At 39.4% G+C, this 25,388-nt stretch overlaps 1 protein-coding gene across 1 annotated transcript in view; it reads left to right on the forward strand.

The window, feature by feature from the left end:
- luzp2 (leucine zipper protein 2) overlaps positions 1–25,388 on the forward strand; it is a 143,650-nt gene that overhangs the window by 102,120 nt on the left and 16,142 nt on the right. The window contains exons 6-9 of the mRNA XM_071519104.1: positions 9,650–9,712; positions 18,682–18,744; positions 23,265–23,339; positions 24,798–24,965. Of these exons, the coding sequence (XP_071375205.1) occupies positions 9,650–9,712; positions 18,682–18,744; positions 23,265–23,339; positions 24,798–24,965 (369 nt within the window). The remainder of the gene's footprint in view (positions 1–9,649; positions 9,713–18,681; positions 18,745–23,264; positions 23,340–24,797; positions 24,966–25,388) is intronic.

Raw genomic sequence — 25,388 nt, forward strand, 5'->3', positions numbered from 1 at the left:
CTTTTGCACACCTGAGTGTCAGTCTTGGTGGCAGGTGCGTAGGAGCATAGGCTGGTAGTCCTTAAAGTCAGAAAAAAACACCCGCACACTGTCTACACCAGCACATTAAATAATTTAATGAGTGGAGACAACGTTTCAGTCGCAGACCTTCATCAGGCACCTTACTTTGCTGAAATAATCTCGGGGAAAGCATTCTAAGTACTAGGCTGTAATGTAGAGTAGAGTTTTTCCACAGCGACATTGTGACATTACTGTGCAGTTTTGTGGTTTTACCATCAGTTGACTGGGACTGAAAACTTTTTAATTGATAAAACTATTAAGCGAGAGTTCACTGTTGACATTTGTTTACATTTTCTATAGGTAACACAATTAAGTCTACTCAGTTTTAACTCAACTACTCCCCCCAATATGGACTAATGATTGCCTATTGACTGCTCCACATCCACAGCAGTGTGACAGAAGGATGGAGAACAAAACAATATTTATGAATAATTATTTAAAATTATTCTGTAAAGTTCAGCTCCTGATTAATTTTACCTGCAAAAATGGGAAAACGAAGCATAACAGAAAAAATCAGCTCAGTATTATGTGTTTGTTGCAACCCTAGTCTTTACACAGTGAGACTCTGTGAGTAGGCTACTTACTGAAAATTGCCCTGACACATTATGCACTTAAAAGGTTGTAGCAATGCAATGCAGGCACAAAGTGTACAAACATGATGTACTGTAATAAGTACTTACATAATAACTTACAGTTCCAGCTGAAGATGATTTTTAGCACCCAGTTGATAATGACACCACATTTTATCACAAATTCAATGTACCAGAATAACTGATTGCATAAAGTTAACATTTAAATTACATACATTATAATTAAATACATTTAAATGTATTTTCTGCTGGCAAAAATTACAATGCAAAGCATAAACACCTTAGTAGGGCCTACTCAATGAGATACAGTATCATTTCAGTAAAGAAAACAGCAGGAAATCACATCACTTAGTTGCTAGAATCTTTTATTTTGTGCCTGACTTAGTATATCACATTTAGCTTTACTTTACATTGTATTGTGACACCATTTTAAGCAAGTTATATATTAAGGAGACTTCCATTTAGTACTTACAGTACTGTGTACTTAGATGAATACACAGGTTAATACACTGGAATAAGGCCACTGGAAAGTTTACACCTTCATTACTTTTTCTTAATGAAACCCATGGGATGGAATAGAATAGAATGACCTCTTCTAGTGGTGTCAGGAAACAATATTGTTTATTTTCAACACCATGAAGCATAATCAATGCTCACATCCACAGATTATTGATTGTTTAGAACAGTTCTAATCAGACATAATTACTCAAACCAATAAATCAGTTGACCTTCATGTAATCCCAAAAAGAGTCTGAATACTGATGTGGGCAGTTATGGTATTGAGTCTTAACTTAACACAACTCCCAAGCCTTAGTGAGAGAAATTCAGCATTCAGAGAACCAACTGTGACCAAAAATGGAAATCGAAATGAGACCAACTATGATGAAGTTAATGTCCAGTGTGCACAGTTCAGCCACCATCAGGTGAAGCAATTTGGGCTGTAGAGAAAACATCAAGCTATATGAACATTCATCACGTGCAATATGCGCCACCTGAAGTGTGCCTCTTTAATTCAGGACTGTTTTTGGGTCCATCAAAACTGGCAGGGTTTGATTTATTCTGTTTGACTGCTCCATATTTTACAGTTGTAGTCGTTCAACCAAATCTCTCAGACGATTCATTTTCGGCATCAGAGGCTACACTGTCATCAGTTCCATCTGATTCATCAGAGTATTCAGTCATTCTTGATTCAGCTAGAACAAAAAAAAAAAAAGGAATGACAATGAATGAAACGGCCGAGGACACAGGAAGAGATTAGTGCCGGGGTGGGTGGGTTAGCGTGGTAATGAGCCGCAGCTCTGTTGTGATGCTGATAGTGATTCTGGCTTCCCTGCATGGAGTATCTCAACTGTTCTCTGAAACACAAGCCCTACCCAATTTCCCTGCGAGGATCAATAGATTTCATTTTTATCACTTATCTTAAGATAGCCTGAGGACTTGATGAGCATCTCTTCCAACGAGACAACAGCTATTTGATGAGGAATGCAGAGAGGCAATAACTATATTCAAACACTGAACTGATGAGTTGGTGGGCAGGTCAAGTGAGGATGAGGCAAGACAAGGAAAACTTTAGGTATTTAGCACATTTCATACACGAGGCAAATTCAATGTGCTTGTTAGGTAAAATGACATTATCAACATTATTATCTCATAAAGAAAGAAAGAAAGAAAGAAAGAAAGAAAGAAAGAAAGAAAGAAAGATTAAATAGGTAACTAAGGATCATAATAAAACATGTAAATAAAATAACTAAATGAGGTCAATATATCCATCCAGGCACAAACTAATGTATGACAAGAATGCAACAGTGCATCTGGATTGGTAAGAAAGACCTTTGCCTGTAAAGTATCAACTAAATTGTGATATGTCACTTTTTTCAGTTAGTCCATTCTATGCAATATACATGCCATAATTGCCCATTAAGTTAAATATTATGTCTTGCTTTTGATTAACCAAGATTTCTTCATAATGTTTGGACAAGGTTCTTAGCAAGTTCTTAGCAAAACAAGAACATTACTGCAAGTTTAAACTATCTTGATGTCCCCTAAACTTTGTAAAGAACATTCAAATATTTTTTTGTTAAAAGTACTGTTAACACTTAGCCTGATCTTAGTTTAAAAAAACAAAAAACATGTCTTATATCTGTTCAGTCTTGAAATAAATAAAGATAGCCCACATTCGATTTCTTCTTATTTTCTTGTGCCAATAAAGAAAGACAAATGTCAGGTTATCCATATTAGCTGACACACCAAAAATAAACATCAGACTTCAGTTTTGTGCACGAGTTTCTAGTTGTTAGATGAAAAGTTTTTATTTGATTTCATATACTTCACTAATCCCTTAAGGCGTAAACTCTGTTTGCCCTCTAGTCGGGGCGCAGGTGCAGTGCGGCACGCTGCAAGCAGAGGTTCAGTATCTTCCTCAAAGTCCTGCTTCCCATATATACTGTATGTACACAGCTTTAAGTTGTATGGGGCAGCGAGAAGTAAACAATCCTTTCACTTCTGCATATCCTTCCTTTGACCTCAAGAGTCTATAAGAAACTGCCAAGATGAGTTTATCTCAAGCTGCCAACCGTCTTGTAAGATATCTGGGGGTATGTCATATTTAATAGTTTATCCTCTGTGAACATTTACTTTGTTAATGCCAGTAATTTAAATTAGACGTGTTAGACAGCAACTTCTGCAAGTCCTGGCAGAATTTTGTGCAGTGTGAGTTTCTTATTCTTGGCTATGGGCAGGCAGACGAGCCTGTTGTGCGACTGTACTGACAGAGAGTGTAATTGATGATGTTATGCGTAGGATGTGCTCATTAATATGTGACAGGCGCTGTCGCATCACCGGTGACAGACCCAAGAGTCTGGTTTTTATTTTAGAATCGTATTTATTTATTTTGGGGTTTTTTTTACATTATGTGGGACCAAGACCAAGATCCAAAAAAAAAGGATTTATAATGTGCTTGAATAAGAGATAAATCTTAAGTCTTGTTTTATTTTGCTATGGTGTGAAAGATAGTTTTGTGATTGTCTAAACCAGTGATTCTCAATCTTTTTCATATCAAGGACCCCTAATTTAGTCCACATGAGATTTTGTCTCTCGGACCCAAATCTGAGAATATTTTTATTGTCTGATATGATTTTGTGCAGAAATCCATGACTATCTGTAATGTAGGTAGAGAGATAACAGAGAAACTATGATCAATACAATCATTCTTCTATATATATTATATTCTTCTATATTCTGTAATTGTGTTCTAATTGTGTAACTTCTTGTAAATGAAATAATGCTTTAACAATTCATCAATTTGCTGGGGGACCCCCCGGGAACCCTCTCAAGGACCCCTGGTGGTCCCCGGACCCCACGTTGAGAACCACTGGTCTAAACAATAACCTCAGATCAGTCAGCACACAGGAAGCTAGCATCACAGTGATATTTACTAAGCAGACACAACTCAGAAAGCCTCACCAACAGCATAATAATCTGTTAATGAAGTTATACTTTTGTTCCCAGATTGCATGGTTCAGTGTCACTCTCTGTTGTTCACAGTGTCACAGAACTCAATCATCAGCTAAAGCTGCTATTAAACAAATCACTGTTTCTGATGCTCAAGACTTAATAAACATGGGTAAATAAAAATCCCCGAAATGCATTTCTTGTTATTTATTGATAATTACGTACTTGGGATGTTTATAGCTGAGCTGACATTGAGTGACAAGCTAGCTATCTCTCTTTCTTTCTTTCCTCATTGTCCATTCTGCATGATCAACAGACTGCTGAAGCTGTTTTTTTTATTTTTTTATTTGGATGCTTCTTTTACATGTTTATGTTGAAACTTTGCAGAAATGATTAGCTGAGTATAAGATATCTTCAAGATTGCTTTTCTGACAAAAAGTGAAAAATAACCTCATGCCCCAAATAGGGGAAAAAACAGCCTTGCCAAAAAATGGGCTGGTGTGATGAACACCTCGCTGAGTGTCATTTATCACTGATAAATTGATGATTTGAAAACTTATGAAAACTAAAGTAAAAGAGCTATCTTTTCTGAAACACCATTGCATGGGTCTGTACTCCAAGCAATGGGTGAAAGTCTAGTTTCACGTGGCTTCTTTTGTGTTTTTGAGTCTTCCAGTGCTACAGATTGCTGTAAAGGTTGTTTTTTGTTTTGTTTTGTTTTTTTAACTGAAAAGAAATACATTACAATGCATCACAGGAAAATCCTACAAAGCCCTCAACATATGGTGTTGAAAAGACTTCAGTGCTACCTGAAAACTATGCAGTGGCTATAATGTGCATAATTGGCTTGAAGTTTGGGTACAGAACGAAGTAAAACTTTTTCAGACTAAGTTGTTTGAAAATAGCTGATGTCAGCAAGACCCAGGTTTGAATGCAATTCACTCATAATGTCTTGTGCGCAATGCGCCGCTCATGTTCTTTTGATACTTAGCAACTAGTGTGTTCTCATCCATCATTACTTATGGATAGACATAAGATGCATTTGATTTATGATCCACACAAGCTGTACAAGTCATTGTTTTCTCAGCAGAGACTGAGTCCCAAGCACCACTGATGTTACATTATCCATGATGTATTCAGAAAGCTGGACCGCTTCTTAATGTGGTGCATGAGTTTTGAGTTAAGCATACATTTTTGAAAACTTTTATGAACTTCAGCACACCACTCACGACAACATTTCACTGGGAAAAGTGTTATTTCAAAGTGGCATTAAGTAATCTATGACTTTTATCAACCTCTATTGACGACCAAGGAATGGCAACAACATTGACAAGTTTCTGGCGCAGCTTACAGTGGCCTGTAATTGACACAAGTAACAAAGTCTCATTTTTTTGCAAAAGAGATGAGTAAGCTAGGTAATTAAAGAAGAGATTCAACAGAAACATCTTGTCATTTGCCTTTTTGGCTTGAGAACAAGGCTTATTGGCATTTGAATCTGAAATGTGTTTTGTGGCAGTCAGTCATAGCAGCGTCCTCCATCGCTGAGCCTCAGACTGGTGCATTTGTTTGGACTGGAACAAAATGTATTCAAAAAGATCACTATCCTTGTAAGTGAAGAACAAGGTTTCATCATAGTGAGCTGTGTTGATACTCTTGAATGGGTGCTGTGTTGGGGAAAGCACTGTCCCGTTTTCTGTTGTCTGCATTTACAAGCGGATTTTCTTATTGACCCAGTGACAAGCAAGTTGAATGAAAGGCTATAGATTGTCCCATGTTGTTATTTTGTGTTGTGTCAGCCAATGTGAATGCCATGTCTAGTGAGATTGTACTTGTTGAAAATAAAAATGTCTTGTCAACAGTAAATGTATCGTCCTGTTGATGATTAATGTTTTAGCTTCGTAGCATCGGACAGCGGGTCGCATGGGACCGAGTTTATCACTTTCCGGTTTTACAGTGGAAATCACATCGGTTTGAGAGATGAAAATAGAATCGAGGAGAGTTAATTGTGCATCACTACATTCACACCCCATAGTGTTAATATAGAAGCGGCTCTAGCAGAATTAAATAAAAAAGTATATGTTATGTGGGAGAGTTGATTTCTGACACTTCACACCAAGGTTGAAAGGATGCAACGCTCATGTGTGTGAGTAGTGTTAAAGTTGAACTAGATGGACAGCTAGAATCAACTCTCAGGGGCTGTCAAGATATCAACACTTTCAAATGTGTGAAACTAGCTCTGCAGAGTGGACCCACACAGACATTTTCTGAGTACTGAAATCCTTTAGTTGTTTAGTGATTGCCGATATTGCTGCAAAAACGACTTCTTTTTCAGTTGATTTTGTATTTCATGTCATAATTTTGCTCAGAATTCTTCAACTTTGCAATCCCACTATTAGGATAAGAATATCATTCTATCAGGAATTTTTGAGAGTGAAATCATCAGACTGAGAGAGACTTTGCGTTTGTGTGATTTTGCATTTTTCTAAATGGAAAGCAAGAGCACAATGAATATGTCCCTTTATTTTCAAGCCTGCAGTATGACAGGGCCTGGCGAATAACACATTATGACATATGTGGCTCAGTGTATCACATTTTGCATAATGCACTGTGACATATAAGCTCCAGTGGATCTCATTTTCACTCCGGGTATGTCCCGGGGCCAAACTACGTCACAGTTTATGACAGCTGCCATTTCTCCGTGTTTTCTTGGAGGGTGGTCCTTCTTTAGAGGTGAGAGGAGGTGTAAGTGTCTGGAATTGACACTTGGCCATTTTTGCCTCACTGAATCACAAAACAACTGCCATTCCAGCTCATTAACTCTGTCGAGTGTGTATGCATGTGTGTATGTGCTGGAGAGTATACATGTGCATGTGGGAGTGAGATTGAATGGCGAAGGAGAGACAGAGGCCAGAATGTATGTGGGAAATTGCCAGTTTTTGAATTGATAGTGCCCAATTGCTGTCTGTCAAATTATGGTACTGTAAACATGAACCATGCCTCAGCATGTTTGAAAAGTTCTTGTCTTTTCAGCTACTAATTAAATAATGTGGATGCAAATATATTTTCATAACTTAGTCTACGAAGTGTTTTGAAAAGAAAAAAAACCCATTATATTATCTGCTGTGGTGGACTTGAATCTTTTCAGATTTGAGACAGAAAGTTTTTGGAAGCCACCCAAAAGGGGAAAAGCAATCAGACAAATTAAAAACAACAAAGTTGCTGATAGTATTGCATTTGTTTTGTCACATGATTTCAACATGTGATAGCATGTGTTTGAAATGTTATAGTATGTGATATCATGTATGTTTGTACACATATGGAATCATGTAAGCGCGTGAAAAAAACGTTCAAAAAATGATCATGACAGTGTATCTTCAGGGTTGTAATAAATATAGAAATATAAAATAAGGAGAAACCAGGATCAGCTCCATTGGGATGGTTTCTCAGTTGGATACAGCACATACAGGACCATGTAACAGCAACATCCTGGGTTTGAATCCGGTCTTAAGCCGTCCTTGCATGCATCCCTCCTCTCTCTCTTGTCCTTCCTGCCCCTCTCTCAACAGAACATCAAATAAACTGATTTTTAAGATTTATTCTGTTTTCAGCGTTGTTTGTGTAGAAGGAATGTGAATGGTTTTTCATGGGATTCACATGTGCTGCCCAAATAGCTGCCCTACCAAGCCTAATTGTGTTCATTCTTTGCTTTGTTTTTGTGCATTATACACCTATTCTATTTCATTCGCATGCGTTGTACATGGGTCCCACATGTGATCACATGTTATCACATGCAGGTCATGTTAAAGATCCCATGCGACATGTGCTATAGGTTTACTGATAATGAATCCACGTTCCCTAAATTCTTAACTATCAATGGAGGCTAGAACCATGCACATAGGCCTTAAAGTTATGGAGCTATTCTTAATTCATTTTGGGTATGTCATTTTAGGTGTTTCTTCCTGATTTATGGCTGGGGTCTAAGTGGTTAAGTCACACATTTTTTCACATGTGGAAGTACTGTACACATTATATGTGAACTCACACATGGCCATGTGGACAGTTCACTTGTTAGTTTTTAGTGAAATTCATGTGGTTTTACTATACGGGATGATACCAGTTTTCTTTGATTAGAGTTAATGAATGAATATTCATTGTTCTCACTTAAGTTACGTTAGATGAGTTTTCGAGGGTGGCTGAAGAATAGGCCCTCGATTACAGGTAATTGATAAACTCATTAACAATTGTAAATGTGTTGTTGAGCCAATGCGAAATGCTGACAAAACACAACTGGCTGCTATGATGAAGTTGTGTCTAATTACATTTGTCTCTACAGATAAAACAGAAGGGGTACAAGCTTAGTTACGGAACAATGGCAGCAATTTCCTCTCATTACCCAATGGCATGGGAACACCTTTAGGTTTCCTCAGGCTTCAAAATAATTTTAGGCCCCATATTCCCTGAATCCATTGCTCCTCCAACACAAGTTTAGGCTTTATGTTCCCTCCAGTATTTCCCCAGTCCTTGAGTAAACACCCACATTACCATTTTAAAAGAGTGTGAGCATTTCAACCTCCTTGAGCATCTTATAGTTTGTCAAACAGCCTGTGATAGCGCAGCTGGAACTACTGAGAATTGTGACAGCGTAGTTCCTCCCCTAAAATTTGCAGCTACAACTTACATTTGGTAAGATGCATAGTTTTAAGATGTAGTGCTAATCTGCTGCATTACAGGCCTGTCTCATCACAAGACCAAGTCATGCTGGACAGTCAAAATATGATGAATTGGTACCACAAAATTTCAAGCAAATTTTGCAGGTTTGCGGCAAGCATTTATCATGCTGTATGACATGTCAGAGCTTTCTCTCTCCTTCCCTCTCCCTAGATGTTTGCTTGCCACATAATACAACATGCATGCAAACACATACACGAACACGCGCTCAACATGCATGCACAAAGGTCCAGCAGGACATCTCATATCTCATATCACCCTATTTTAGCTTCTTTGCATTGGCTTCCCATCTGTTCAGACTGTATGACAGGCTCTTGTTTAGCCTCTGTGCCCGTAACTCTGTGTTTTTATGTCTTATTGTTTTTATGTCTTACTGTTTTTTTACTGTTTTCTGGTCTTATTTTAACTATTTTACTCTTGTGAAGCACTTTGTGACTTTGCTCTGTGAATGGTGCTATATAAATAAACTTCACTTACTTACAAACACACACATACTGAACATGTGCGCATAATGTTGTAAAGTTGTAAAAAAAAAAAGAAATTTCCCCTCAGGTGTCATTTATATTTTATCTTACGTTATATACATTATGTTACATGTTATGTTATATGCACTGCATAGTTTATTGATTAAAAAAAAACAAAAAACAATCAGTGATTGTCATTATTGTGTGGAGGAAGCGTATGTGAAAAAAGTGGAGAAAATGCAATGAAAGGAAAACAGGCTGAAGGACTGTTCAGCCTCATATTAGAAAAAGAAAAATGTAAGAAAACATGCGGTAAAGAACACAGAGTATCACTTATTTCTTTCCTTTTTTTTTCAGAACAAGAGCCTGAAAAATAAACTACTCTCGGGCAACAAACTTTGTGACGCCTATGCAGAAGAGGTAAGGCTTTTGAATTAGTTCATTCTGGAGGGTTTTATTTACATGCTTTAGTTACAGCTCCAGCTACTTAAGTGTATGTTCCTTGTACATGCAATAGGTGCAATGTATGACAGGCTCTTGCAGAAAAATGTTGTTCTAGTGACCAAATATGACCCAGAAAGTTTAACAACAAAGACAAAATGCAGATGAACTGGAGAACTTGTCTTTAACCTGCTGTGATGTATACATGTCTTTATAAGGATGTGGATGCCTTGTAATATAACTTTATTCTTTGAAATTACAGCACATTACAGTTGTCATCATTTCTAAATCAAATGAGTGGTGTTTCTTGGTGTTATGTGGCAAAAGGGAAATTCACAAAAAAGACTCTCTAACAGACAGGCATATGGTCTCTCCCCCCCCCCCCCCCCCCCCCTCTGTTTGCTGAGAAACACAAGTTGTACTGCAGATGGAGCATTTTTAAGTAGAACTGATGATGGCGGCAGTCATGAGTGCGTTTCCACTGTGTCATTTTTGCTGTCTCTTAGTTGTCCTATCCTTCTAGGCCGCTCTGCCTCCAGGTGTTAACGGTCAGCAGCAACGTCCTCCAGGTTCACATTGTTAGTGATCTTTGAACTGCTTCTTTTGCCTTCCTGCTGACCATTGCCCACGGTGTAATTAGCCATGCAGGATCCTACAAGGCAGCGGGTCTTGGGGCCATCCTGATGACACGCCCAAGTCAGAGCGACTGGTGCTGTGTAATTGTGGCCTCGATAGTTATGCAGCTGGTGATTCCTGGCATGTGCTGTAGACTTGCTACGTTGAGGGTTTTGATGTTGCAGCTGTAAGCGCAGACAAAGAGAAGTGTGGCGATGCACACAGCTTGATAGATGGTCACCTTGGTGTGGAGATGGAGATTTTTCTTTTGTAAGACTCTGGGTTAGACTTTCCCTAAGGCAGCTGAGGTTTGTTTGATCAATGCTGCAGTCCTTGGAGAGGATGCTACCAAGGTATTTGAAAGACAGAACTATTGTTAGTGGTCTGCATTCTCAGGAGAAGACGGGCATTGTGGACGGAGGGTTGGAGTTCCCTGGGCAGGCCGCCTGTGGCTTGGCCCCATCCTGCTGTAGGTCCTGGAAGCTAAAGCAAGAATAGACTGAAGCTCCTCTGCAGAATAGACCACAGGACAGGCTGCAGCCAAATCCAATTAGGACACTATAAAAGTTCCCTGCTCACAGTATTGAAGGTGTTGGAAAGGTCCTGATTGTTGTCGTGTTGTCAATCAGTATCAGCTTTGCCAGAATCTTGGCAGCAACAGCATGGAGAAACCTACTGTTGCTACAGATTGACTGGTTACCCTTGTACTTGTAGATGCTAACAATATTTATTAGCATCAACATCCCTCCATTACTGGGGGACGCCCTCCCAGTCCCTGCACTCTTTCATACTGGTGGTGTGTTCCTGTGCAGAGCTTTCCCCTCCTGCTCGTCTATTTTTTACAGATTTGTTGTGAAGGCCAGGAGGCCCGGTGTTCTTTAGAGTGCAGATAGCTGCTGGAATTGCCATGAACACTGTTAGATGGCCGAGGTCACTGTCTTCAATTACTTTGGAAGACAATAAAAGCTCAAGTTAATCAGTGAGAGGAACATTCATTCATGCCCCTTACTTTCATCCTGGAGAGATATTTTTGCTTAAAGGGGACAGGTTCACAGATTACACCTGTAATCACACTGTAATTGCTTTAGAATGGTGAAAAGAGATGGATACTGAAGCTGAATAACAATTACCACAAGAGCAGGTAATTGTTAACTATATTACTGTATTACAAGGTCGTCTGTTTGTAAGGAGCTGCTCAGGTTTGCTTACTCAAACCAAACATCTGTTCTCTATGTTGTCTATACTCTGGTGAATGGTCTGTTTATGCAGAGGCTGGGAGGCATTTGTGTTGATGTTTTTTAGTGGCAAATCATCACTATTGAGCTTCCATTTTCACTGAATTATATGTCAGTTATCACTCTAAACCCCCACCCCCAGCATAAAGTTGAACCCACATTAACCCTTGCAAAAACATGTTTACCCCTTTACCGTACTTAATTGTCTAAAAACCATGCCTTCATGTTTCACAGATCTTTTCAATTAAGGTTTCCTTGCAGCATTTGAAAAAAAAAAATGCTTGAGATAGAATCTTTGAATCTTAAATCAGGGCTTTGAAGCCATGTCCAAGAACTGAGATTAGGCCAGATCTGTTTTAGCGGGCCTTGGATAAACTTTCCAAGCTCAAGCTCCCTTTGTTGTACATGATACAGTTTAAGATTCTGCATGAGTAAACAGCAGCTTTCCGTTATATGCAGTGTGTTTTCTGATCTCATGAAAATTAATTCTTTCATTGTATATTGGAATACACTCCATTTGGTGTGGTAATCTTTTTATACAAAGCTGCTTTAACTTGTGCTTGGCTTTTCATGTTATTTGAGGTCTTGCTTCTCCCAGTCAGTGTTGTATGGTGAAAACTACTCTACTAAACTAATAACAACATCAAAAAGAAACTGAATTACACTTTGCCTACACTAAAAATAGGCAGCAATAGTAGCAAGGTGGCTAACACCACTTCACACTGTGCCGATTCATTCCTGATAAGAAATGACAAAGGCAGATAGCAATATGCATAAATGAATACTGTATCTTCACTCACTGTGAAATTGATAACTGTGAGTGAGGTTGACTGAGTCCAGAAAAACTAGGATGAGCTATTATTTGGAGGCATTAATATCAGCATTCCTGCTCAAACACAATATGTCAAACAGTCTGTCATACTTCTGGAGTGAACATCATTAAAGGGCAATAGCACAGCGTAATGACAGCGATTTCAGTATTTCCATAAACATTAGGGTTTAATTAATTGTGGTAAAGTATCTTAGACATCACTGTTAACTGTTAACTGTTATATCTACTTTGCTTAACAAAGGGTTCAAGGAAACAAAAAAAGGGGATAGAAGAGAACACTGGACTGTATTCCTCCAAAACCCATTAAAAGCTTATGTGACAATCAGGTTTTATAACACAGCAGGACAGGAATGCAATCAATCAGTCTCAGTTTTATCTCAGTCTCTCTGATCGATTTTTATTTTAGAGCTAAATACAGATTACACAATACTTAACAAGGGTGCTGATTGGTTCAGAGAGACATATGGTCACTGTCAGGTAAAATCCTCATATCCCCAAAATGTCCTCTTTGCTTTTCAGAAGCTAAGAAAAGCAGCCTTGTTTTTTTTTTTATCTTGACCACCATGCATGTTTCAGTTCATCTTATGGGGTTTGAAAGGATTTTTAAGATGAAGGATGGTAGAAGAGCATATAATCCTTAAACCCATAGAAGACCATGTAATCCTTAATTTGAAGTGAAAGCATGAAAATAACCAAAATCTGAGTTACAAGGTTTTAATATGACAACAGCAACGTGCTTACACTTATATTAAGGATTTGATGAATATGCAAGATTGGACAATTATGATTTTCTAACTTTTTTTTCCAATAACAATCCACACCTACGAGAAACTGTTGTCTAGATAAGCCTCAGTGTAACTGGCCACATTTGGTGCATTGTGCCTCCTGTTTTAATTCCATGCTGCTTTATAATCCTAATCCCTTTTTACGGTTATCATTTATCAATTCATTTTTATCCCATTTGCCACAACACCATTGACGACAAACTGAGGATGTTTTACAGTGTGCGTGGAGGGAAGCACATTCTCCTGCCAAGTTTGTCTTTTATAAATCTCAAAAACTGTACGGCAAGACATTAGTTGAACGGTCACTGTTCAAACATGACCTTAGGAACAGGCATGGGTCACTGAAGAAAAATGAATATGAGCATGACAAGTTCAGTCAGGGAACTCTCTCTCTCTCTCTCTCTCTCTCTCTCTCTCTGGCAGCCGACCGCTGGCCTGACTCAGCTGTGTATTTGCCCACTTCACCGATCACACACACACACACACACACACTTCACAAGTTCGGCAGTCCATTTAAATCGAGGAGGAAACCTCTGCTGGTGAACGCACCGCTCGCTGCATGCTACGCATATCGGGCTGTTTTTTGCTCGTAATCCGGTTCATTGGAAAAATGTCGCACAACCTTTCGGAACCAGACGACGATGTCCTCAGGGGAAACATCTGATAGCTCCGAAAACCTGAGTCAGTGTCAGAGTTAAGGCCGCTCGGCGAAGGAGAGAGAGACGGAGCGCTCTCTCGCATTCCAGATGTCATGTAATCCTACATCTTTTCTCAAGAGCGGGAATTTAGGCTATCTCCTATCTCCTGTTTGATCTGTCGTAGCTATGGTGTTTTTGAACAGCCATCATGTGGATGAAGGATATTGTCAGGCCTGTGAGTTCGAGTTCTATCTCTAATCACTAGAATCGCATGTTATTCTTTCATCATGATTTCATGGAAACATTTAGCTCCCCGAAATCTATACAGATAATCTATGATCTGCTGGATTTGGGGGGGATTTACTGTAATGAGTAGTTTGCAGGTGAATGGTCACATGTAATGAGGTCTACAGTGCTGTTGAATTCTGTGTCATGTGTATTTTGGGGTAATTAATGATCTAGGAAACAGATCAGTATTCTGGGATAATGAAGCAGCAGTCATTTTAACAAAGGTTGTTCCTCAGCTGCATTGTAATAGACTCGGTGTGTGTGTGAGAGTTTTATGCTCTGTGCTCAGAAGACATGCCTACCAGTCTGAATTTGCCCAAAGCAAAAAGAATGTATTGCCATGACACTAATGCAATAAACTAATCTAAAACTAATCTAAAAAAAAAATGCTTGCAGGTGGTTGCTGGGCATTGATTTCATTAAAGTTAGAGTGTCCAATTCTGATGCAGATGCCTTGCTGTTTCTTCCCTCAGTCTGCAGTGCTTAATCACGATACCAGTTTGGACTAACAGTTGGTGCTTGGTACACAAAGCTACCGCCCTCGCTTGGTTCATTATAGAAGTTTTCTAACCTTCTCCAGAGTCAGAAAGCATGCGGCATGAGGAGACGTGTCAGTCTCCTTGTCATATCAGGAAGTGACAAACAGCTGGCGTACACCTAGTTAGATGTCATGTAATATTAGAAAGGCCGGGCACCTAATCCAGGAACCGGAATCTCAGGAGTCTCAGGAATCAGAGGGGAGTAGCTATACATAAAAATGTTTCATGTTTGGTTGCTTTGATGATGTGTTGTTTTGGGGGGTGCACTGCGCTCCCAGCGTTGTGCGTGGGGAGTATATAAAAGCAGATCCCTTAAACAAAGCAAAGGCACTGCGATGTGGTTCTAATTCAATAACTATCCAAACTGAACGCATCAGATTATCCTGACTGAAATGAATGAAATATCAAGTTCAGTCGGGAGATTTTTGCTGGCAGCCAGCCACTGGTCTGCCTCGGCTCTCCTGCTTCAGCCAATCAGACACACTTCACAAATAGGGCAATCTGTTTAAACTGGGAAGGAAACTACCAGGTCTGCGCCGCTCACTGCTGTGCTGCTACTGTGCTGCCGCTGCTGGTGAAGAGTGCTGCTGTGTGCCAAGCATATCTGGATGCTTTCACTCACCTTCCACCACCCCAGCTGTCACCTGTTTGGATCTGCTTTTATGTGCTTTGGGGCAGTTGTGGTGTTCGCTCACGTGGCAGATTTATAGTGCTGAGTTATGTGCACAGAGAATACATACAAATTGATCTGTACTTTGCCAAAAACCACATAAATGCATTGTCATCATTCTATTTCAATAACAATGTAAGCTAAAGATGTGTGTCCTTGCTGAAATTGTTATGACACTGATGTGCAATGACAAATGATGAATAATAATTCAGAAAGATATCAGTATATTGACAACTTCCTAACATGTACTTGTATAAAGTTTGGACATTTTTTTCAGCATCCTGGCAAACCTTTTTCTAGAGCAAATGGAGTTCTGCCTGCTTTAGCTCTATTGTGCTTCTGTTTATTCTTTGTTTGTTTGTTATGATCTCCTTTTCTACAATTCAAAACCTGCTCACACAATACATGTTATAGGCTATTTGAGTTTGAAAATGATATTTCAGAAGAAACCCTCCAAGGCTGTTCTATTGTACTTTTGGGTACTTCTTTTTAAGATATTGAACTGGGTGGTTTGGCTCCATCTTCTAGTCAAAGGTATTGACACTGACTGAAAATGAAAGAGCACAAAATCAATGTTTTTAAAAACGAATCTACATCAAAGAATGGGGCCGGTGAATTGCACATATATACGATACAGCCAATAAGTTGAGTGGAGAAAATGAGGCAAGATGAGGCTAGAAATGGGAGAGAGGAGTGTGAGCTAAATTGAAAGGTAGATGCATGGACTTCATTACAATGTTTCTAAACGATGCAAAAGTTTCAAAAAATACATTCAAACTCATATTTTTTCTGTCAGGTTAAAACATTGTAACTCCAGTTGAGAAAATTGTACAGCCCTGAGGTTTATAAAAACCTTTTCAGGACCAATTAGCTAAACTGAAAAATGCATGGTTGTGTTTTTCATAGTTCCTGAAAAGTTGACATTTTGGAGATGAAAGGTTTTCACCCAGCAACAATGATATATACTGTAGCTGTTGGATATTGTTGATATTTGTGGTTAACTACCGAAGTTATATGGATTAAAGTACTTAACTACTGAGAAAATAACATTTTAACCTAGTTCAACTACCACTAAACAAGTGCCAAATGTAGTTAATCAATCACAAAAACTGCTCCCAGTGACATGTGGTCTCGCAAGAGAAAAACTCTTCAGAATCTGACAGACTGGAACATTGCCTTTTAGTTTGATCTTGTCATAAATAATAAATAAATAATGAACTAAGCAAAATGTAACTGCCAAACACATTTGTACGCACTGTAACACGGAAGGAAACCGCCTTGGGAGAGGATTGCTGTAGTCTAACAGTCCTATACTATCAGCTGCAGAATATTGTCATTGTTGACAATACAATGAAAGCAGTTTGTTGAATATTATGAAAAATTGAGAGAGGCCTGTTCAGCTGTCCTGTTTCCTTGTGTTACAGTGTGTATTTTCTTTATTTTATAAGTATTTGGCACTCATGTTTAACATTTGCAGGATTTTAATCATACAATAAGACATAGAAGATCTGCAATGGAAGCAGCTCACATGATTTATTCTAAGCAGATAGTAGGCCGATGTTTTGAAGCTTTGGAGCTCACAGTATATAGAGATTTGGATTTTTTTTAATTTATGAGTTAACACTCCATATCGTTCGACTCTGTAGCTTCTTTATATGAATCGGTCTGTTACCGGCTTGTATCCGAAAAGCTCCACTTAGCTGATGCAAATAAATGTAATTCAGCCGCATTTAATTTCATGACCTGGACACACCAAAACAGACTTAACGATCCCTGATCAAATATATGGCTTGCCCGCATTGAGCTGCAGTTTTAAACTTACCTCGGTGTTTATTTAACCTTACAGTTTTTTATGAGGGGCCCCGGGAAGCAATATTTGAATCTAGTTACACGAGCCAGCGATGGGTGTCTTGGGACATGGAGGCTCCATGGGAATAGGAATAACAAAATAAAGAATCTCATAAAAAGGAAAAGGAGCTGGCAAAGTACACACAGTCCTCTGAAGTGAATTTGTCCCTCAGCGCAGTGTAGAACGCATTTTGGAATGCATTTTAGACTTAATGTCACATCTTTAATGGCTATAGATAGATAGATAGATTGACAGACAGACAGACAGATGCGATAGATAGATAGATTGATAGATAGATAGATAGACAGATGCGATAGATAGATAGATAGATAGATAGATAGATAGATTGACAGAGACAGATAGACAGACAGACAGACAGACAGTAGATAGATAGATAGATAGATAGATAGATAGATACAGACAGATAGACAGACAGACAGACAGACAGACAGACAGACAGTAGATAGATAGATAGATAGATAGACAGACAGACAGACAGACAGACAGACAGACAGACAGACAGACAGTAGATAGATAGATAGATAGATAGATAGATAGATAGATATACTTAGCAGTTAAGCTAACAGATTTAGAGTTCTTAACATTAAATTAGTTATTTGGAAGAGATGAGAACTTCATTTTAATGAGAAACTGGAATATTACTTTTCACATGAACTCCAAGACTTTAAGTCTTCATAAAGTGTTCATTAAGTAAACAAAACTTTCATAAAGGCTGAAGTTTGACACACTCACCTATTCATGTATTCTTCTCAAACTTGAACTTTCCTCTGTTGATGGATGCACAGTTCTGGGGGTGAAGTCAAGTCAAGTGTATTTGCATGTAGCCCGTCTTGAAGGGCTCCACAGCACAACGCCCACATTATGAAAACAGTAAACGAAAACGACAACCGCCCCCCCAACCTCACCCCCCCACCGTGGACGAGGGAGAAAGCTCTGAACTACAGCCGAGTCGGGTGCAGAGGTTTTCAGTGTCCGTGCTCACATCATAGGCAGCTTTGAGGATGGCAGTGTATCCTGCTATCTAGGAGACAGCCTCCATGTCGCATGTGCCTACTGATGTGCAGCAGAGGAATGTCAGGGAGAGCTGGTCACTGTGTGTGTGTTTGTGTGTTTGTGTGTTTGTGTGTGTGTGTGCGGCTTACAGATGACAGGCGAGAGAGCCTGTCGCAACCTAGGAACCTGCATGTGTGCAGCGGTGGTGGCGGCTGTGTGTGTCGTGGGAGTGAGAATTCAGGTTTAGACAGTGGGCAGGACGCCAGTGCATGACTGCATCATTGTGTGGACTTTGCAGTTCAGTGAAGGGGAGATTTGATATTTTCTTCCTCTCAGTAGTGCCTTCCTTTAAGCCACAGCTTTGCCCAGGGAACACTCACAAAGGAGTCCTCCGCAGCAGCCGGCAGAATCCTGCTACGTGATCTAAAACCAATTTCGCTATTTGAATAAGCTAACACTTATTTCCTTATCTTCCCCTTGCAGTCCAAAAAAATCCAGGCTCAACTGAAAGAACTGCGGTACGGGAAAAAGGATTTAATTTTTAAGGTAAGCTCAAACTGAAGGGGGTGGCTTTATAGCAGTTCCAGACCAGGGGTAAACAGGTACTTCAGACCACCTTGAAAGGATGATCCCATCAGGGGAGGTACTCCAATTAATTCACTCTGCAATTACACAGTCCCTTCCAGCAAGGCAGTCAATTGGCCGGTGCTGATTTCACGTACTGCTAAGTCTTGTCCTCTATTTCCTCCGCCGCAAGATCCGTTCCGTCCCTTTCAATCACGAGAGGTGTGTCCATAAATAATGCGGACAGCGGTGGATGAAGTTGATACGGAATTATGCATTAGATATTTGGAAATCTGCGAGACACAAATTACAAATGACACTGTGTTTTTGTACAAATCAGTGGGTAGCACATATTATAGGGCTTCAGAAATTTGCCACTTACTTCCTCTGCATTATTTCTGTGTGCTGTGAAATATCATATAAATACTGGCACCTAAAAAATCTACTGTACGCTTATATAACACAGCCTCTTCTATTGCAAGGACTAAGTGTTCTTTGATCTGAGCACAGTCATACTTATTGGCATTTACTGGTACAAGGTCTGACCTTTCCGGTCTTGTTTGCAGTGTTAAGTTTGAGGAATGCCAGTTGACATTTCTGCCACAATGCGGTGTAATGCCATTTCATAAATGAGTACATTTTGATCCCTCAGACTCATCATTTCTAAAGCTTTGTCAGACAGAATAGTGACAGAAATGAATAAAAAGGACTCAATCCTCAACCACTGAATTTTATGTCCCTAGCGCAATGCCTGAATATATTGTCCCTGGGTGTCCGATCCTTGTTCTATTTCTGGCCCGTGAATGATGGATGCATTGACTTGTTTGCTGGTGTCACTGGCCGTAAATCGTTGTCACTAAATTGCATCAGTCGCTCACCCAAACAACCTTATTGCTCAATGTCACCAAACATTTCATGTGGGCCTTTAAAACATTATGGTCTCTGGTGATTTGCTGTTGCAGAGGTAAGGCTAATTTGACCGCGCTCTTTGTCTTGTCAAACGATGCACAGTGAACAATCAGAAGCGCCAGTCATCTGTGGGAGATGACCGACTGTTTTCTTTCTTCCAGCGAAAAGGTCAGAATGAAATGCATCGTTAACTCTTTGGTCATTCCTCCAAAATTGTCTGCTCTGCTCAAATGCCCAGTGGGGGACAGGGCCCAGGAAGTAGGGAAGAGTCACTTAAGATACAGAAAATGTCATCAGGCTCGCAGAGGAGACTCAGCCGTGAGTCAAAAGCAGCCTGACCATGAGACGAGTGAAAAGGCTGTGATGGTTACTGTAGCAAATCATAGTGCATTTTTGCAACACAATGCCACAATAACTGAAGATAACGTCAGATATAGGCTACAGCAACCTTGCCGGAAAACGGGTGTGTTGGATTATTTGGTTTTAAATCAACATGATAGAGTATTTTTTTCTTTTTATATTTTATTCACTGAGCCTTTTCAAATAACCAAGTAGTTCAGATGAGTCAAAAAGGTCTGGGTAAATAAGCTTCTGTAATTAGTTGTCTGTAGTTAACTGCAGGAGCCATTTATTGAATACAAAATATGACCATGAAAATGAATAGTGATTTAACCAACAACGGAAAAAGGGTACAGTCACAAAACTGCCTTCCAGAAGCACTTCTCTCCTTGTTGGAAAGCCCTTAGAAGTGAGGGACAGAGAAGAGCGAGGCTTGACTCTCAGCATCCAAACCATGCAGTCCCAGTGTGAAACACTAAACACCAGGCGGAGGTGGGTTCTCCTTCACTTGCTCAGTCACAGCATTAAAAAAACTGAGGAAAGGAGCGTTTTTTGCCTGCGTTCTCCTGTGAGATAGTGTTTTTTGGCAGAGGAGTCCTATTTAGGCCTTCACATCTTCTTCTCTGTCATGCCACTCTTAAATTTGCCCCAGGGCTGCTTTTTCCGTAGACTGGGAAAGTAAAAAAAAAAAAAAAAAAAAAGTTGACGGCTTGATGTAGTTGCATGCCTCGTCTGGCAGAGTGGCTAGTACCCCACTGACCCACACCTCTTTATAATGGACTCAGCACAGAAATATGGAACTTAGGACTTGGAGGCACTAACCCTGAAAGTCAGCATTTCTGGGTCAGTGGCCATGTGCCTGCAGTCCTCAGAGGACTATCGTGTGATGATGCTGCATGTAATGGATGTAATGGCTCTCCACTGCAACCTATAGTGCTGCACACACGCATGCGGCACGCACACAAACACACACAAACACACGCACACACACACACAAAGTCTTCAGATCCTTCAGAAGATAACTGAGAGTGGGCTGCATGTTTTTTTGTATGTGCTTTTAAGCCAATTCAGCCTGGACTTATAATTATTCAGTAGTCAAAACATTCTTTTACTCAGTACTCATGCTATTTTTCACTGTTTAATCTCTACTCAACACAAATAAATACACAAGCTTTTATTGCTTTTTTTGTATTGGTTTCCTGGATGGAAAGGAATCTTACTATATTCTTATGGCCAAATGTAATATCATACCATAGTCTCCCTTGCCAATTATTTAACGGCAAAGTCTAATAATACGACACCCATCTCTTTGAAGTAAGACTCTTAAAACTTGCCCTGTCTCTTTTCTCAATTAAATTGCAAACAGCACGCTTGTGTTGACCCGTCAGCATCCCCTATATCCTCTATCTTCTTGAAAATAATTCAGTCCTTGTACCAACGAATGCTTCTGCCTTTCAATTGCCATTTGCCACAAAGAGATTATATACAAGCCTTTGTGTCCATGATTAAATAACTATTCCTCAAACTTTATTACTTTGATCCCCTCTTGAGCACAGCCCGTCAGCTATGAATGGCTTTGTCTCAAATTCCTTGTAATGGAAAACGGACCTTCTGAGAGAAAGATCTGATTCTTTGGCTTCTTTGAAAACTGATGGTGAATGTTGCCCTGTCCTTGACTGTCAGTGCATTGAAACACAAATGACTCATCAGCCAGTGAAAAACTTAAAACATCATTTTAGCTGCGCTATTGAGCGGTAGAAGTGGTAGACATGTTCATCATTAAAAATATCACTTTGCTGGCAGAAATAATCAGATGAAATCAGATGAAATGCCAGGCACCCCCACTGCTTTCAGACAAAACTCGCTAAAATACCACTTAACTCACTAAAACTCATTAAAAAGTACCATCAATCAGCCGCATTACCTCTGGCAAAAAAAAAAATTCCCATTGAACACTGCTCTTTTCCAGAGATTGTGGCTGTTTGTTGGGGGAAGCTGACCTTGGGTGTTTCAGAATGGAAGGCCGTGCAGTTTATCATTTTGAGAGGCCAGTAAAAGACGCACTATAAACGTTCGCAGCGTGAACTCCATCACCAAGGCCAGTTTTACATAGATTGCATGTAAATTTTCTCCTATTACGAGTGCCCTTCTTCTGGCTGATGAATTTATCAATATTGTAATGAGAGGCTCTTCAGGGCCCTCTGTTGATACTGTTATGAAGTTATATTGAATTATTGACTGAAAAAGCCTTTTGTGAGCGAGTTGTTGAACTCGTGGATTAAATTCTAGCAGAGTTGAAATGACACTGCTCGTTAAGGGGGTTTGATTATTTCAGTGGGTCTACTCTTATTACTGTCAAAATTAAACCTTTCTACTCAGGGATAGAGCATATCTTTTTCAATGTGGCTCTGAATAAAACAGGCTAGATAGTAGATCCTATTCCTATCTTACTCCTTACCCTCCTGATGTCGCCCTTTCCTGTGTGACCGGAGGCATTTTCACCTAAAGCATTTTAGTGCTAAAATCAAACTAGCTCCTTGTCCATATAATAGAACTAAGATGTATTTTTTTTTTTAGATCCCAGCGCCGCTCTACACACACTGAGCTTCTACATCAGAAGCATACAGACGCAGACATGGGTTGACAATTGCTGGGTCTGTTTTTCTTTTTGAAAGACAAAAGGGATCGTTTGATAAAAAAATCCGAAAAGCATAACCAAGGAATGTACATGTCAAATTTCAAGTCAAATTTTAGAACGTTTCATACAAAAAGCATCACAGTGTGCTTCACAGAGCCAAAGTAAAAGTAATACATACAGTTTATAATAAAATAAAATACGAATATATGTCATCATACATAAAAACACACATACATACACATGCACACAGGCAGAGGACACAGACAATTTAAAGGGCATATAGATTCAAGTAAAATACCAGCAAACATTTACTCTAAAAATCCAACATTATTGTATTAAGTCAAAAGACCAAGTTAAGTGTGTGTGTGTGTGTGTGTGTGTGTGTGAGAGAGAGAGAGAGAGAACCGTGGATCCCAAGGAAGCAGTGCCTTGATGGAGATTTGAAAAGTCAGGCCAAAACTGATGACCAGCGAAATAATAACAAGGAGTCTCAATCTTTTGTGCTACAGATATTTGTTATTAATAGTGGTGGGGAGACGAGGCGGGGATGGAGAAACGCTGTGTTTGCAGAGTACAAAGAGAGTTCAATTGTTTCAAAAGTCATGTCTTTCTGCAGGGGCAGCAGCTAATGGACTTGGAGCACAAACTAACTATAGCCAAGGAAGAGCTGGAGAAGACCGCACTAGACAAGGTGAGTAACAAAGAAAAAAACTTTTATTATACTTTTTTACTTTGGGAGGTTGATATTTTATTGTCTTCCTAGGTATAGTAGTTTGGTTTTAGCTAGTCTCCTCTCTGGAGATAATGTCTCTGTTTCTGATCTCTTCAAATACTTACTATTATTTACTTAATATAAAATATATTCATATATCTTTTGATAAAATTATAAATCATTTCACTCTCATTTCGCAATTTAATTTTAACATAAAGTTCTATATACATATCGGCTTATAAGTTCTATGTCTTTGTTTGGCTCCAACGTCCACTGAACTAATAACGATAATGAAGATAATGGAGAAGAATTATGTACAACTGTCTAAAATTACAATAATACCACACTACGCATGTGTAGAACGGGAGCTAAACCTGCTAAACGAAATTGTTTTTTACTAATTTAAAGACGTTGTCCGTAGCTTACCGAAACCTTAAACATGACAGTGTTTTGCCTAAATCAAATAAGCTTCTCACAGCTGAAAACATATTGGTCTGAAACTGAAACTCTCTCATTGAATCCCAGCCTCTGCCTAATGGTGTTTTGACAGAAGTGAAGACAGAAATGAGAACTGCTAATAGCGTAACCATGGAGACTGCATTTTTGGTGTAACGTTTGTTGAACATTCATAAAAGGCAGTGTGGTATAGGACCTAGATTTTTTGAGGTAACAGGTATAGCAAATGGGCAGATTTTTTTAATAATTTTAACAAAATATGGGAGGAAACGTGAAGAAATGAGACGAGGGGAGAGCGCCATGAAAATCAGGTCTCCCAGGAAAATCAGGAGGTTTGGCAATTATGGGGTGGGGGTAAAGGTGACTCCTTGTGGGAGTGAAGAAATAAACGTTTTCACACAGCCATCTTCTCATTATTGAGCATGTATGAGAGCGCTCATTGCATGTTCAAAATGTTTTTCTGCAGTTGGTTGACTGCATGCTGTCGATATGTTATTTATAAGGTGTGATGTTATTTTTATATGTGGTTATTTACAGACTGTCACTGGGGGAAAGTTAGATGTGCTGCTAAATGCATGTGAAGTAAACGGCTGATTAGAAAACAGATCGTTCTGGTCCTGAGCTCTGATTGGCTGAATCGAATTCGAAGCCGATGTAAAATACCCAGTAAACACACACACCTGTGACTGTAGAAGGGCCACTCATACGGGTCCTTATGTGTCATTTAACTATTATTATTATCATTTAAGTATTATTGATTAAAAGTGAAAGATCTATTGAACATTGCTTTTTTTATTACAGTGGTGAGTTCTGCTTCATGCCTAACACGCCTCCTAGCTGCTCTAAAATCACTTTAAAGCACGGCCTCCCATGTATTATTCCTAAAGGATGGATGGATGGATGGATGGAGGGATGGAGGGATAGAGGGACAAAGGGATTCACATACAAAATCTTCTCATGTGTAATCTTGTTTTGGGACAGGAGTCTCAGCTGAAGGCGCTGAAGGACACAGTTCACATCTGCTTCTCAGCTGTCCTGCACAACCAGCCCAGCGGCAGCCACAGATTCCCCACCTCCCCCACCCACTTGTTCAGATACTCATCACTCATCAACAGCTCCAGAGTCACCTTTCAGCAGCCACATGCCAAGGTAATTCAATATTCCTCTCAGTCCCATTGGATTTCATGTTTATCCAAAAGAAAGTTTGAAAAACTGAACATTTTGTATTGCAGTGATACTCAACCTTTTTCATATCGAGGACCCCTATAGTCCACATTAGGACCACAGACCCACATTTGATGAGATTTTGTCTCTCGGACCAAAATCGGAGAATATTTTTGTCGTTAGATATGATTTTGTCCAGAATCCCATGACTATCTGTATTGTAGGTAGAGAGACAACAGTGAAACTATGATAAAAAATAGTCATTCTTCTACATTCTCTAATTGTGTTAACTTCTTGTAAATGAAATAATGGTGAAGTTTAACAATTGATCAATTTGCTGGGGACCCCCTGGAACCCCGTCAAGGACCCCTGGTGGTCCCCGGACCCCACATTGAGAACCAATATTGT

Source organism: Centroberyx affinis, unplaced genomic scaffold, assembly GCF_046629955.1.
Source record: "Centroberyx affinis isolate AG114_WGS23_722 - 3 ecotype Tasmania unplaced genomic scaffold, CSIRO-AGI_Caff_v1 ptg000657l_1, whole genome shotgun sequence".
NCBI classification, from domain to species: domain Eukaryota; kingdom Metazoa; phylum Chordata; class Actinopteri; order Beryciformes; family Berycidae; genus Centroberyx; species Centroberyx affinis.